Source organism: Bos grunniens, chromosome 11 (assembly GCF_055505025.1).
Source record: "Bos grunniens cultivar Pamir isolate PY7600 chromosome 11, Bosgru_T2T1.0, whole genome shotgun sequence".
In the NCBI taxonomy this organism is placed as follows: Eukaryota; Metazoa; Chordata; class Mammalia; order Artiodactyla; family Bovidae; genus Bos; species Bos grunniens.
The window spans coordinates 10485685-10499135 of NC_141175.1; the positions used below are offsets into that span (position 1 = coordinate 10485685).

Sequence of the window (13451 nt, forward strand, 5' to 3'; positions counted from 1 at the left end):
GAGAAATTACTTAGCTAACAAAACATTTCGTTTTCCTCTCTTTGCATTCTTTCTTTATGAGATCCTGAATGTGACATTTTCACCAAAAAATCTCTGCGCTTATTTGTGAAAAATGTATATTAAAACCAAAACCCATCAAATGGAAAGAAATCACAGATGGTTTTATTCACAAGCAGTAGAATTAATGGCCTCTCTTCTCTTTATAAATATTAGAAGCAGATGAGTTCATTACGATTTCACCCTAATAAAGAAAACCTGCTTGATTTTGACAAGACATTGACTTATCTAAAACATCTCCTAAATAACAAAGCTACTTCCCGCCCGTAAAACACCAGCTCGCAAACACCAGCTTTACCTGGACTGCTTCTAAATTAATGAAAAACACTCGAATCCAAAGAGCGCAGAAAAAGGGATTGAGGGGGCGGGGGAGACGGGGGGAGTGGTGGTGCGTGGAGAGATGGAATTCAAGATTTTTTTTTTTTTTTTGGGAAAATGTGACTGATTTTTGCAAAGAGCGAGTTTTGAAATGTTTACTCTGTGGTGGTTTGAAATTTTTACGTCTTTCAACAAAGCGCGCGCGGAGAAGTGAAACCATCTGAAAGGGCTTTTGAAAAGAGCGACTCAGCACAAGTTGGAGGAGGCTGCGGTTCCTTTATCTTGGGCGATCTGTGCCCATCCTGCGGGAGGCGGGAGGGAGGACCAGCCCTTTCCCCACTTCGCTCCGTGCCTCCCTGCTCCGGGCTCCTAGGCACGGCTTCAAAGCACTGTTGGCGGAGCGTCCCGGGAGGGAATCGGGAATCGGACACCTCCGCGCCGGGAAGCCGGGCGGCCGGCCGGCGCGGTCCTCTCCCCCAGCTCGGCTCTGCCTGATGTGGTCATCTTGTTAGTCATGGCAAGCTCGGGGTCCCTCTGTTTGTGCCTCTTTCAGCACTTATTAAGCGAGAAGTGGGAGGCTTTACACGAAACTGCAAAAGATGTTTTTTTTCCTCCCCAGGGCCAGGGCCGTCGGGGCCACGGCTTATCCATCATTGCAAAGATCTCTCTGAGGCATGGAGCGGAGGCAGCCCTGCCCAGAGGGGTTGGAAAATGAGCGGCATATGGGGCCCTCAGTCCCAGGACCTTCTTGGCTTGGCTCCCAGGGAAGGGCGTGGGCTTCTTGGTCTGGAAACCGCCCAGGGAAGGCCTCTGGGGAGGCAAAGGCACATGGCTTCAGAAAAATGGTACATCTCTGTGGCTTTGGTGACCAGGTCTGCCTTTCCGGGCTCTCCGGATTCCCCCATTTTCCCCCAGCCCCGAGACCAACTTTGGGGAGAGGGGAAGCTCACACCTCAGAGATCCAGACACCTGCCGCGGTGCTGGGGAGGGGATGCTAGTGAAGGTGGGAATGGTGTTTCTAAGCAGCCCTGGAAGGTGAGCAAATTCCGGTACCTCCGTATGGTCTCAGGAACCTGCATCCTTGCTCCTCTGCATTCCCTTCCTCCGAGTGACGAGGGGCTGTGAACTCTCCGACCTGCCCAGGTGGAATTCTGAGATCGTCAGAAGTCCCTCCTTTGAGCCTCAGTTCCATGAGTATCAAACGGCTGGGGAGACTTTGGGGGTGGGGGAAGCAACAAGTTTGAGCCAAGAACCCATGATTGAAATTCTCCACCAATAAATTCCTCCCAGCTGAGCCCCAAGGGTCTGTAGTTGGTTCAGCAAGCTGGGGCGGCAGGAAGCGGGTGGGGGTCTGCCAACTTCAAACAGGACCTGGGATGGCGGTGGGGGTAGGGGGGAGATGGTGCTGAGCAGGGAGGCCACCGACAGAGGGCTCGGAGCTAATTAAAGAGACTGCGTGGGGGCACCTATAAACTCGACCCTCTCCCTATTCAAGTGCCAGCCACTCAAGTTCTATGCAAGGATGTGCCCCTCACTTAGGGTGAGCCCGGAAAGGGAACAGACTTGAGTCACACATTGGACAGACGTTTGCAACCCCCTGGAAGACCCCAGCGTGGGCTGCTTTGCCTCCCCACCAAAAGCCTCTTTGGACATTGAAGATCTATTATTTATCAGGCACTGGGCTGGGCCCAGCGTGTGTGCGTGCTAAGTTGCTTTAGTCGTGTCTTTGTGACCCCCTGGACTGTAGCCTGCCAGGCTCCTCTGTCCATGGGATTCTCCAGGAAAGAATACTGGAATGAGTTGCCATGCCCTCCTCCAGGGGATCTTCCCAACTCAGGGATCCAACCTGCAGCTCCTCCATCTCTTGCATCTCCTGCTTTGGCAGGCAGATTCTTTACCACTAGCGCCACCTAGGAAGCCCAACTCTCCCATTTTACAGATGAGGAGAGTAAGGCTCCTAGAGGCAAAGGCTAAAGGCTTACCAGCTCAAGGGTATTTGGCTGGCGGGTGGGAGAGACTGGGTTGGAGCCAGGATCCTCAGACTTATGACACTGGCTTGGGCCGGGACCAGCAAAGGACAGGTCATCGCTACTTACAGCCTGCCGTCACCTTGGCCCTGCCCCCTCACACTGTCCTTGACATTCAATCAGGTGCCGATGATGTCTGGCCCAGCAGTTAGGGCTGGGCCTCCCCAGCTTCCCCACGACAAATGGTTCTCATTTGAAAGGGAGGTTATAAAAACACATGCCCAAAGACACTGTCAGGGAACTGAGGATTAATCTCATTTCAGTCAAAGACCATTCCAAATATTTGGGGGGTGAGTAGATGGGGGTGGGTAGCAGCCCTTGTCTGGGAAGGAAGTCAGGGCTTGAGGGTGCCCGTCAGGTCAGGGCCAGTGTGGAGGCACGTTGTGATGTGGACTGGGGAGGTCAGAGGTCATCACCTACCTGGTGAGGTTGAGCCTGACTGGAGGCATTGCTCTGCTGCACAAAGTCCCTGAGGCCGGCTTTATGGGAGGAGGCCGGCTCCATCATGAACGCTCACACTGCGTCTGGTATCTCGGTTATGTTTCAGGGAGATTTAAGTTGCCAAAAGAAAGGGAAGGATTAGATGCCGGAGACATTTTCATTTTCTGGATGGTGTCAGAGCTGTGTGTTTTTGCCTGGTGATTCAACCAGAGAGGGCCCTGAAGACCAACCAGGAGGAGTGGGGGGCCCTGCCTCCCAGCCCCCTGCCCACATGCCCGTGTGGGCTGCACAGCGAGCCCCCCATCTGAGCCAGGGAAGTGAGGGATCATCAGCCATGCTCTAAGCCAGCTGGGGGACCTGGTTCCTAATAGACAACCCCATGGGGTTCTGGGGCTCTGGAATGAGCTGTGAACTCGGTGCCTCTGCAGAGCCTTCCTAACCACCCCAGTGGCTCCACTGCCCGAAAGCTCAGGGGGTGCCAAGTGGCTGCTGCAATCTGGCCTGTTCAGTGACCCTGGGAGGTAAAGACTTTTATTATCCCCATTTTGCGGCTGGGGAAACTGAGGCTCAGAAAGACGCAGGTGGTTTGTCTAAAGCCCGGACGATAGAGACCCATCTCTAACTTTCTCAGCAACTTCCACAGTAGGGACTGTTGTCTTTCCCAATTTATGTGTGGAAGTCGAGGCTCAGAGTTTGGTCTCTAGGATGTGGTCCAAGCTACTGGGGGAGGGCGGAGCCGAAGGCTTTGGGTCCCTCCAGCTGATCCGGATTCCGAGCTTGGCGAGCGGGGCTGGTTATTCCCTTGCGGCGGTCGAGAGCCCACGCGGGCCGCCCTCCGCAAACCTGCGGGGAGCGGCTGGGGTGGGACCTCCGAGAGGCGCGGAGGGGCTCGCGCGGCGGGCTGGCCTCCATCCAAACAAATGCCCTCAGTGCGGAGGCGATGGATTCGTTTTCCGAACTGTCAGAGGGGTTCTCGGAGCTCTGCTTTCTTTTCCGAACGGTGGGTGAGCCGCCAGCACGCAGAGCCGGGGCCCCCGCAGAGCCCAGCGAGGGCCGGCGCCGGGCCGGGCGCGGCAGAGCGCCCTCGCGTGGCCGGACTGGGGCGCGCGAGCCCGCGTCCCAGGCTGCGGGCGGAGAGGGGCCTCGTGCTCTGCACCAGCCGGAAAGGGAGGTCTAGGACGCGATAAGCCCTGTTTTTACAGAGGGGAAAACAGGCAGAAGATAGGGGCAAGAGACCTCCCAGGTTCCCCCGACTGGGAAATGGAATTCAAAGTGGGGGAGTGCCTCCCTGCGAAAGGCCTGCTCCCTGGAAGCAACCAAAGGCTGTTGCCGCCCCTCCGAGGGGTGGAGTCCTGGGGGGCCCACCGCGGCCCTCTACCTGAGCGGGAAGCGCTGATGGGTGAGGTGGTGCTGGAAGCAAATTCCAAATACGGAGCTCTTGGAAATTTTCTGGCAAAATCCAGCCAGGGAATACTGATGGGGCACCCAGGCCAGGGGCCCCCACACTGGGTGGATAGGTCTGGGGTGGGCTGGGGTCTCCTAAGAGTGCCTCTCCCCCTTCCTGCGTATCCTAAATGGGCCTTCCTTGGCCTCGTTGGAGCCCAGTACCTTCTGTGGCTGGTAGCCAGCATTAGGCCACACTGTGTGCCAAGCATCTTAAGGGTCTCACTTCAGATCCTCCCCTGGAAAGCCCTGATGATTGCTGGCTGTTTTTCTCAGGGCCCCAGACTTGTGTTCAGAGCTGGGTGCTGAGCTGGGGCCATCGAACCTCAGGAGTCATCCCCAAACGGGACAGGACACCCAGAGCATGGAATCCCGGCTGTCTTCAGGCTCAGCATGGGCTCTGGGAGTACTCTGGTTGGACACCCTGAGCTCCCTCTGGTTGACCCATCCTTCTGCAGCCTGGTTTCTGCATAGGCATAACCTATGAAGGTAGAAAGAGTCTGAGCCCATGGACTGTGGTGTAACACACAAAGCAGATTGCTGTGGTCCTCCATAAACGTGTGCGGGGGCTGTGTGACCAAATGCAAACCCCCCTCCATTTGTTTGCCCCTTACTTGGAACATCCTTCATCCCAGTCCATCCCCTTCAGAGCTCAGTACCCACCTTGTCTCTTCCAAAACCTTTCTTCTACTGTCTTCCAGGACTCCTCTCCAAGGGATGGGGACTAGTTGGAAACAAAAGTCATTTTTAAAGGATTAGAGAGGATGGGCAAAGATTCTTAAGGTGCAGAAAGGAAAATATTGATAATTGGACTATATTAATAACTTCAAAAATTAAATATTGAGTTTTTTTTTTTTTTTACTGAGGTTGCTATTGTTGTTCAGTCACTCAGTCGTGTCTGACTCTTTGCGACGCTATGGACTGCAGCACGCCAGCTGCATGACCAGCTCCCAGAGCTTGCTCAAACTCATATCCATCGAGTCGGTGATGCCATCCAACCATCTCATCCTCTGTCATCCCCTTCTCCTCCCGCCTTCAAGCTTTCCCAGCATCAGGGTCTTTTCGAATGAATCAGCTTTTCGCATCAGGTGGCCAAAGTGTCAGAGTTTCCTTTATGATTGACTGGTTTGATCTTGTTGCAGTCCAAGGGACTCTCAAGATCTTCTCCAACACCACAGTTGAAAAGCATCCATTCTTTAGCCCTCAGCCTTCTTTATGGTCCAACTCTCACATCCATACATGACTACTGGAAAAACCATAGCTTTGTCTATATGGACCTTTGTTGGCAAAGTAATGCATCTGTTTTTTAATATGTTGTCTAGGTTTGTCATAGCTTTTCTTCCAAGGAGCAAGTGTCGTTTAATTTCATGGCTGCAGTCACTGTCCACAGTGATTTTGGAGCCCAAGAAAGTAAAACCTGTCACTGTTTTCATTGTTTCCCCATCTATGCCACGATCTTAGTTTTTTGAATGTTGAGTTTTAAGGCAGCTTTTTCACTGTCCTCTCTCACCTTCATCAAGGGTGGTGTCACTTGCATATGTGAGGTTATTGATATTTCTCCCTGCAATCTTGATTCCAGCTTGTGCTTCATCTAGTCTGGCATTTTGCATGATGTACTCTGCATATGATAAATAAGCAGGGTGACAATATACAGCCTTGATACACACCTTTCCTAGTTTTGAACCTGTCCATTGTTTCATGTCCAGTTCTAACTGTTGCTTCTTGACCTGCATACAGGTTTCTCAGGAGGCAGGTGAGGTGATCTACTCTTTCCATCTCTTGAATTTTTCACAGTATGTTGTGATCCACATAGTCAAAGGCTTTAGCATAGTCAATGAACCAGAAGTAGATGTTTTTCTGGAATTCTCTTGCTTTTTCTATGATCCAACGGATGTTGGCAATTTGATCTCTGGTTCCTCTGCCTTTTCTACATCCAGCTTGTACATCTGGAAGTTCTTGGTTCACATACTATTGAAGCCTAGGTTGAAGGATTTTGAATATTACCTTGATAGCACGTGAAATGAGGGCAATTTTGTGGTAGTTTCAACATTCTTTGGCATTACCTTTCTTTGGGATTGGAATGAAAACTGACCTTTTCCAGTCCTGTGGCCACTGCTGAGTTTTCCAAATTTGCTGGTATGTTGAGTGCAGCATTTTAACAGCATCATCTTTTAGTATTTGAAATAGCTCAGCTGGAATTCCTTCACCCCCACTAGCTTTGTTCATAGTGATGCTTCCTAAGGCCCACTTGACTTCACACTCCAAGATGTCTAGCTGTAAGTGAGTGATCACACCATTGTGGTTATCTGGGTTATTAAGATCTTTTCTGTATAGTTCTTCTGTGTATTCTTGCCACCTCTTCTTAATATCTTCTGCTTTGGTTAGGTCCATGCTGTTTCTGTCCTTTATTCTGCCCATCTTTGCATGAAGTGTTCCATTGGTATCTCTAATTTTTTAAAGAGATCTCTATTTCCTTTCTATTATTTTCCTCTATTTCTTTGCATTGTTCACTTAGAAGGGTTTCTTATCTCTCTCTGCTATTCTTGGGAACTCTGCATTCAGATGGGTATAGCTTTCCTTTTCTCCTTTGGCTTTCGCTTCTCTTCTTTTCTCATCTATTTGTAAGGCCTCCTCAGATATCCACTTTTCCTTTTTGCATTTCTTTTTCTTGGGGATGGTTTTGATGACCACCTCCTATACAATGTCACGAACCTCCATCCATAGTTCTTCAGGCACTCTATCAGACCTAATCCCTTGAATCTATTTGTCACTTCCACTGTACCATAATAAGGGATTTGATTTAGGTCATACCTGAATGGCCTGGTGGTTTTCCCTACATTCTTCAACTTAAGTCTGAATTTTGTAATAAGGAGTTCATGATCTGAGCCACAGTCAGCTCCCAGTCTTGTTTTTGCAGACTGTATAGAGCGTCTCCATCTTCAGCTGCAAAGAATAAAATCAATCTGATTTCAGTAATTGACATATATTAATTTCAGGTGTACAATATAACAATTCAATATTTGTATATGTTGCAAAATGACCATAACAAATCTGTTTAACATCTGTTTTTATATATCCTATGGTGCATGCATGCTCAGTCATACCTAACTCTTGTTGCCCCGTGGACTGTAGCCCACCAGGCTCCTCTGTCCCTGGGATTTTTCAGGCAAGAGTACTGGAATGGGTTGCCATTTCCTCCTCCAGGGGATCTTCCCAAATCTGGGATCGAGCCCACGTCTCCTGTGCTTCCTGCTTTGCAGGCGGATTCTTCACCACTGTGCCACCTGGGAAGTCATCTGTCATCATACAGTTAAACTTTTTTTCTCATAATGAGAACTTTTATGATCTACTCTTTTAACACCTTTCAGATGTGCAATACAGTATTAATAACTGCAGTTACCATGCTGTTCTTTACATCCCTAGAACTTATAACTGGAAGTTTGTATCCCTTGACCCCCTTCACCCATTTTGCCCATCCCCCGCCCCCGTCTCTGGCAATTACCGTTCTCTATAATATGCACTAGGTTCATTGTCGTGGTGGTGGTGTTATTTACTTATTTATCAATAATACACTGCAAAGTGCTTACAAATCAGAGAATGTATTAAAGAAATTAGCTCCGTGTCCCCATTTTATTGATTTTTAAAATTAATTAATTGGCTTTTTGACTGGTGGGTCTTCACTGCTGCACACAGGCTTTTACTAGTGGCGAGAGGGGGCTACTCTGTTGTTGTGCACGGGCTTCTCACTTTGGTGGCTTCTCGCTGCGGAGCACGGGCTCTAGACACACAGGCTTCAGTCGCTGCGGCGTGTGGGCTCAGTAGTTGTGGCGCATGGGCTTAGTTGCTCTGTGGCATATGGGATCTTCCTGGACCGGGAATTGATCTGGTGTCCCTTGCCTTTCAAGGCAGATTCTTAACCACTGGACCACCAGGAAGCCCTTTGTGTTCCCGTTTTAAACCCACCGTTTATCAGTTAATGTCCTTAGGCAATCACTTTAACCTGTGTGAAGACTTGGTTTCTTCATCTGTAAAATGATGGTGATGGCTGCCCTTTTTATCTTTTTTTTAATTGAAGTACAGTGGATTTACAATATGACATTAGCTTCAGGTGTATAACAGTGATTCAATGTTTTTACAGATTATTCTCAGTTAATGTTATTGCAATATAATGGCAGAATGCCCCTGTACTGTGTATCCTTGTTTATTTTATCCAAATATCCTTATTGTTTTATAGTCTGCAAATATCCTTATTTATTTTATCCAAAGTAGTCTGTGTCTCTTAATTCCATAACCTATCTCACCCCTCTCCATTTCCTTCTCCACACTGGTGACACCAGTTTGTTCTCTATAAGTCTGTTTCTGTTTTGTTATATCCATTTCTTTGCTTTATTTTTTAGATTACACATACAAATGATAACATAGAGTATCTGTATTTCTTATCTGATTTATTTCGCTAGGCATAATACTCTTTAGGCCCATCCATATTGTAGCAAATGGCAGACTTGCATTCTTTTTAACGGCAGAGTAATATTCCATTATATATGTATACACACACATGCACATATACTACATCTTCTTTATCCATTAATCGGTTGTTGGGCACTTAGGTTGCTTCCATATCTTGGCTATTATAAATAATGCTGCTATAAACACTGGGATGAAATTATCTTTTGAATTAGGTTTTTCATTTTCTTCAGGTGAATACCCAGCAGTGGAATAGCTGGATCATACGGAAGCTCTATTTTTTAGTTTTCAAAGGAAACTTTATACTGTTTTCCACAGTGCTGCATCAGTCTATAATCCCACCAACAGTGGGATTTCTCCACATCCTCAGCAACATTTGTTATTTGTAGACTTTTTGATGATAGCCATTTTGACAGGTGTGAGGTGACATCTTGTGGTTTTGATTTGCATTTCCTTCATGATTATGATGTTGCTCAACATCATGTCTGTTGGCCATGTGGATGTCTTCTTTGGAAAAAATTTCAGGTCTTCTGCCCATGTTTTGATTGGGTTGTTTGTTTTTTGTTATTAAGTTGTATGAACGGTTCATGTATGTTGGATATTAATCCCTTGTCAGTCATATCATTTGCAAATATTTTCTCCCATTCTGCAGATTGCCTTTTCATTTTGTTGATGGTTTTATTTGCCGTGCAAAAGCTTTTCAGTTTAATTAGGTCCCATTTGTTTATTTTTTACTTTTTTTTTAACCTTAGGTCAAAAAAATATTGCTATGATTTATGTCAAAGAATGTTCTGACTAGGTTCTCTTTTAGGAATTTTATGGTTTCAGATCTTACTTTTAGATCTCATTTATTTTGAGTTTACTTTTGTATGCATATAGCTGTCCAGTTTTCTCAGCACCACTTACTGAAGAGACTGTCTTTTCTCCATTGTATATTCTTATCTCCTTTGTTGTAGGTTAATTGACCATAAGTGTGTGGGTTTATTAATGGGCTGTCTGTTCCATGGATCTATCTGTCTGTCTTTGTGCCAATTCCATACTGATTTGGTTAATAAAACTTTAAAATATATCAATAGTTTGACATCAGGGAGCACGATGCCTCCAACTTTGTTCTTTTTTCTCAAGGATGCTTTGGCTATTTGGTATCTTTTGTGGTTCCATACAAATTTTAGGATTATTCTCTTTCTGTGAAAATGCCCTTGGAATTTTGATAGGGATTGTATTGAATCTGTAGATTGCTTTAGAGAATATGGGCATTTTAGGACTATTAATCCTATTAATTCATGAGTATGGGGTATTTTTCCATTTATTTGTGTCTTCAATTTCTTTCTCCAGTGTCTTGCAGTTTTCAATATACAGTCCTTTCACCTCCTTGGTTAAAATTTATTCCTAGATGTTTTATTGTCTTTGATGTAATTATAGGCTGAATTGTTTTCTTAATTTCCCTTTCTGATAATTAATTATTAGTGTACTAAAACAACTGATTTTTGTATCCTGCAACTATGATCTGGGCATAAGAAGGTTTAAAAACTCTTCAGTTGATTCTAATGAGCAATCAAGGTTGCAAACCCTTCAACTCCCTCCAGAGAAGGATAAGAGGGTTATAGAGGGATTGATGTACCTTGGGGGTTCCAGCCTGTGCCAACTTCTGCCTGTGTGTCCTCCCCCATCAGGGGATTCAGATCTTCAGTGTCTAAGACCTATGCCCCTGAACCACCTTTCCTGAGATCTGTGTCTCTAGTTGCATTTACCTGGCCCAAGGTGTGGGGAGAAGAGACGTGTCTAGCCCAGCTATTGTTTTGGTGGTAAAAGGGTGAAATAGTGAAGGGACAGTGACAGGATGGCAGTGACCCAGCCAGGGCAGGGTGGGAGGGTGGGAGAGAGATGAACGAGCAAAGCCAGAAAACCGCCTCCCCGCGCCATCTTGCATCTGTAGCACTGGCTGTCTTTCTCTCTGGCCTGGTGTTCGCCAAGCCCCTCCTAGTTTTAGTGCTGGGTCCTGTGATCCACCAGTCTCCCTGTCTCTTTCTCTGACACCCCCCTGAGTTGGGCTCAAGGGAGAGAAACAGCAGCCCATGTCAGTCCACCTTCCTGTCTCAACCCCACCACCATCATTGATTGTGTTAGGTGCTGTAGCTTCAGAAACGAGCCAGGTGAGGGCCCAGCTCTCACCCTTGTCTCTGGTGTCTTTGAAGCCAGCATAGAAAGCCTGTGGAAGCCCAGTGCTGTTCATCATGGTCCCTGGGGCGGTCACAAGCCTCCCAGCAAGTGCCACTGGGGCCCATTCTTCTTGGGCTCCTCATCAATTGAGTTCAGTCCACCTGTCTCTGCACCCATTTCAGGAAACTCATTCAAAGAGCATTTGCCCATGCCTGCTATTCCTCTGGGCTTGTACTAGGTGCTCTGAGTATGTGTACCCAGGGAGGAAGTGTAATAAATGAGACATATACCCCTTCCTCCAGGAGTAGATAACCCAATAAGAGGATCAAATGGCTCCAATACCACCAATAGATCAATGGCTTTTAAACGAAAGGTGTTCAGTGGTTTGAAGGGAGTCAAGAAAGGACATCACAGAGGAGATATATGAGCAAGTCTTGAAGGATGAACAGAGTTTACCAGGCAGAAGAAAATGTGGGAAAAGCATTCTGGGCAGAGGGGAATAGGATATGCAAAGGCAAGAAAGGAGAGCTTATGTTTGAAGAAAGTGAAAGCGAAGTCGCTCAGTCGTGTCTGACTCTTTGTGACCCCATGGATCGTAGCCATGGAATTTTCCAGTCAAGAGTACTGGAGTGGGTTGACCATTTCCTTCTCCAGGGGATCTTCCTGACTGAGGGATCAAACCTGGGTCTCCTGCATTGCAGGCTTTACCTCTGAGCCACCAGGAAGGGTTGAGGAAGTGTGAATAATTCAGCAGGGGTATTAGCGGCAGGTGAGGCTGGGATGGGAGGTGGGGGCAGACTTAGAACAGTGGGGTATGGAGACCTGGGGGCTCAGATTTCATTCTCAGGGTGAGGGGTGAAGCACAGGAAGTGGGGGAGTACTATTGGATCTTGGCCGTGAGGACAATGGAAGAGATGGCAAGACAGGGGAGGCAGTGGGGGGAATAGTTAAGGGGTCGATGTTGTCATCCAGGCCAAAGGTGTTGAGGCTGGAACTTAAAAAGGAGCAGCAAGAAAAATAGGGGCTGAGTTTGAAAGCAAGTTTAGATGCGAGAACTGCCCAGCTGGAAATGGGGTGATCACAGGCAGCTCCAGGTGGGGGCGTGGGTGGCTCTGGTGAGAGATGGTAGGGCTGCTCCAGAGATGGGGACGTTAGCAGAAGGCAGGCAGTGTGGGGCCTGGGGGCAGGTGGCACACTCGGCTCAGGATGTGCTGAGATCAAGGTGAAATATCCACGTGGAGACTGTTGCTGGGGCCGTGCGGCTGGAGCTCAAGCAGACTGGCCATCACAGACCTAAGCATAAAGACCCACTGGCTCCCAGCTGCCAGGAGTGGGGAGCAGCGGGAAGAGGTGAAGTTGGGCTCAGGGAGCATCCTGGGTTTTAGCAACAAGCCAGTTAGTGCGGGGAGTAGGACAGACATGGCTGGGATGTGTGTGTGTGGGGGCGTGCGTGGAGTGGGATGGGCTAGACCATCAGCACCACAAGACAGGGAGGTCTGTGGTGCCAGTCACTGCTGAGCCCGCAGTGCCCGGCTTGGGGCCTGCACGTGGATATATAACACGGCTTGGACAGCTGGGCGGATGTGTGGATGGATGAACGGTGCTCCACCCCCTTCACTGGCCTCCCTCCTTGTCCGAGTGGTGGAGGGCTCCACCATCACCCGGGGAGGTGTCCCACCCCTCTGCCTACTCTTCCCTTCTCTGTAGCAGATGCTTCTCAAGGGTCTAAACCTACACCTGTTCCAGGCGCTTTGAGGTCGCACAGCCCCCCTCCCACCAGGGCCAGAGCAGCCAGGAGCAGAAGGGGTCACCTGACCCAGGCAGCCAATCACAGTCTGTCCTGGGACTCTTGTCTCTGGGTCTGCTGAACTGAGAATGTGGAAACATGGAGGGTCATGTGAGCATGCATGTGCCAAGTGTGCTGGTGCACAGAGCAGGTGAGGGGGAGGGCTGGGGTGTGAGAGGACAAGAAACAAGCAGGTGTCCAGACAGAGGGCAAAGAGCTGCCACCTGGCTCTGGCCCCTCACAGGCTCGGCTGCGTCCTGCTTTGGGCTCTGAGTGTCTCCAGGTCTGGCCACAAAGCCCTCCTTGGTCCAGGCTGTTGTGTGTGGACTTCAGTTTCTTGCTGCCTAGAGCCTTCTCCGGGGGCTCTCCAGAGCAGTGCTGGAGGCCCCTCTGGAAACAGGTTCTGTGTCCTGGGTGTCAAAGGCCACCACTTGACCTTCCTGGGTGATGCAGCCCCGGGAGGGACCCGGCACATCCGGTGGGCGGCAACACAGAACCAGGCCCCAAAGATAGCTGGCAGGTCACTCGGTCTCCAAGCTGACTGCCCTGAGTGTCCTCATTCCGTCCTCCCAGGGGAGGCCGCCGAGGGAGGCATGGCCCCTTTAGACAGGCGTGGGGTGCTCCGAGCTACGTGCTCAGGAAGCAGCAGCACCGGAACGTGAGGTCAGCTCTCTGAACTCCATGCTGAGCGGCGTTCGTGGCTTTCTCACAGAATTCTCTGGGCTGTTCTCCTTCTCCCACCGTGGAAAAAAGAC

At 48.9% G+C, this 13451-nt stretch overlaps 2 protein-coding genes across 5 annotated transcripts in view; one reads left to right on the plus strand and one right to left on the minus strand.

Annotated features, from left to right (window-relative positions):
* The window catches only part of LOC147362524 (uncharacterized), a 47552-nt gene that overhangs the window by 17776 nt on the left and 16325 nt on the right, over positions 1–13451 (plus strand). The window contains exon 5 of one of the 3 annotated variants that reach the window (XR_015136325.1): positions 995–1228. The exons of the other annotated variants lie outside the window; for them this stretch is intronic. The gene's annotated coding sequence lies outside the window, so the exon portion shown is untranslated. Of the gene's footprint in view, positions 1–994; positions 1229–13451 lie in introns of those variants that run through there. 3 annotated transcript variants of the gene reach the window in all.
* Positions 141–7702, minus strand: LOC147362525 (uncharacterized). 2 transcript variants are annotated; one of them, XR_015136327.1, is made up of 4 exons: positions 7098–7702; positions 2823–5010; positions 1429–1589; positions 141–1185 (listed from the first exon to the last, which is right to left on the minus strand). XR_015136327.1 is itself a non-coding variant. In XM_086325151.1 (4 exons), the coding sequence occupies exons 2-4, from the start codon at positions 2907–2909 to the stop codon at positions 1019–1021; spliced, it is 336 nt and encodes a 111-aa protein (XP_086181277.1). In that variant the 5' UTR covers positions 2910–5010; positions 7098–7702; the 3' UTR covers positions 141–1018. The 2 variants fall into 2 exon arrangements, 1 of the variants encoding a protein (XP_086181277.1); XM_086325151.1 differs by having other exon boundaries at positions 1429–1510.

Coding starts and splice junctions, on each gene's coding strand:
- LOC147362525 (XM_086325151.1), bottom strand. CDS start 2,909: ATGATGGAGCCGGCCTCCTCCCATAAAGCCGGCCTCAGGGACTTTGTG. Junction 1,511..2,822: donor GTCAGGCTCAACCTCACCAG/GTAGGTGATGAC, acceptor CCACCTGGGCAG/GTCGGAGAGTTCACAGCCCC. Junction 1,186..1,428: donor GTTCCTGAGACCATACGGAG/GTACCGGAATTT, acceptor TTGCCTCCCCAG/AGGCCTTCCCTGGGCGGTTT.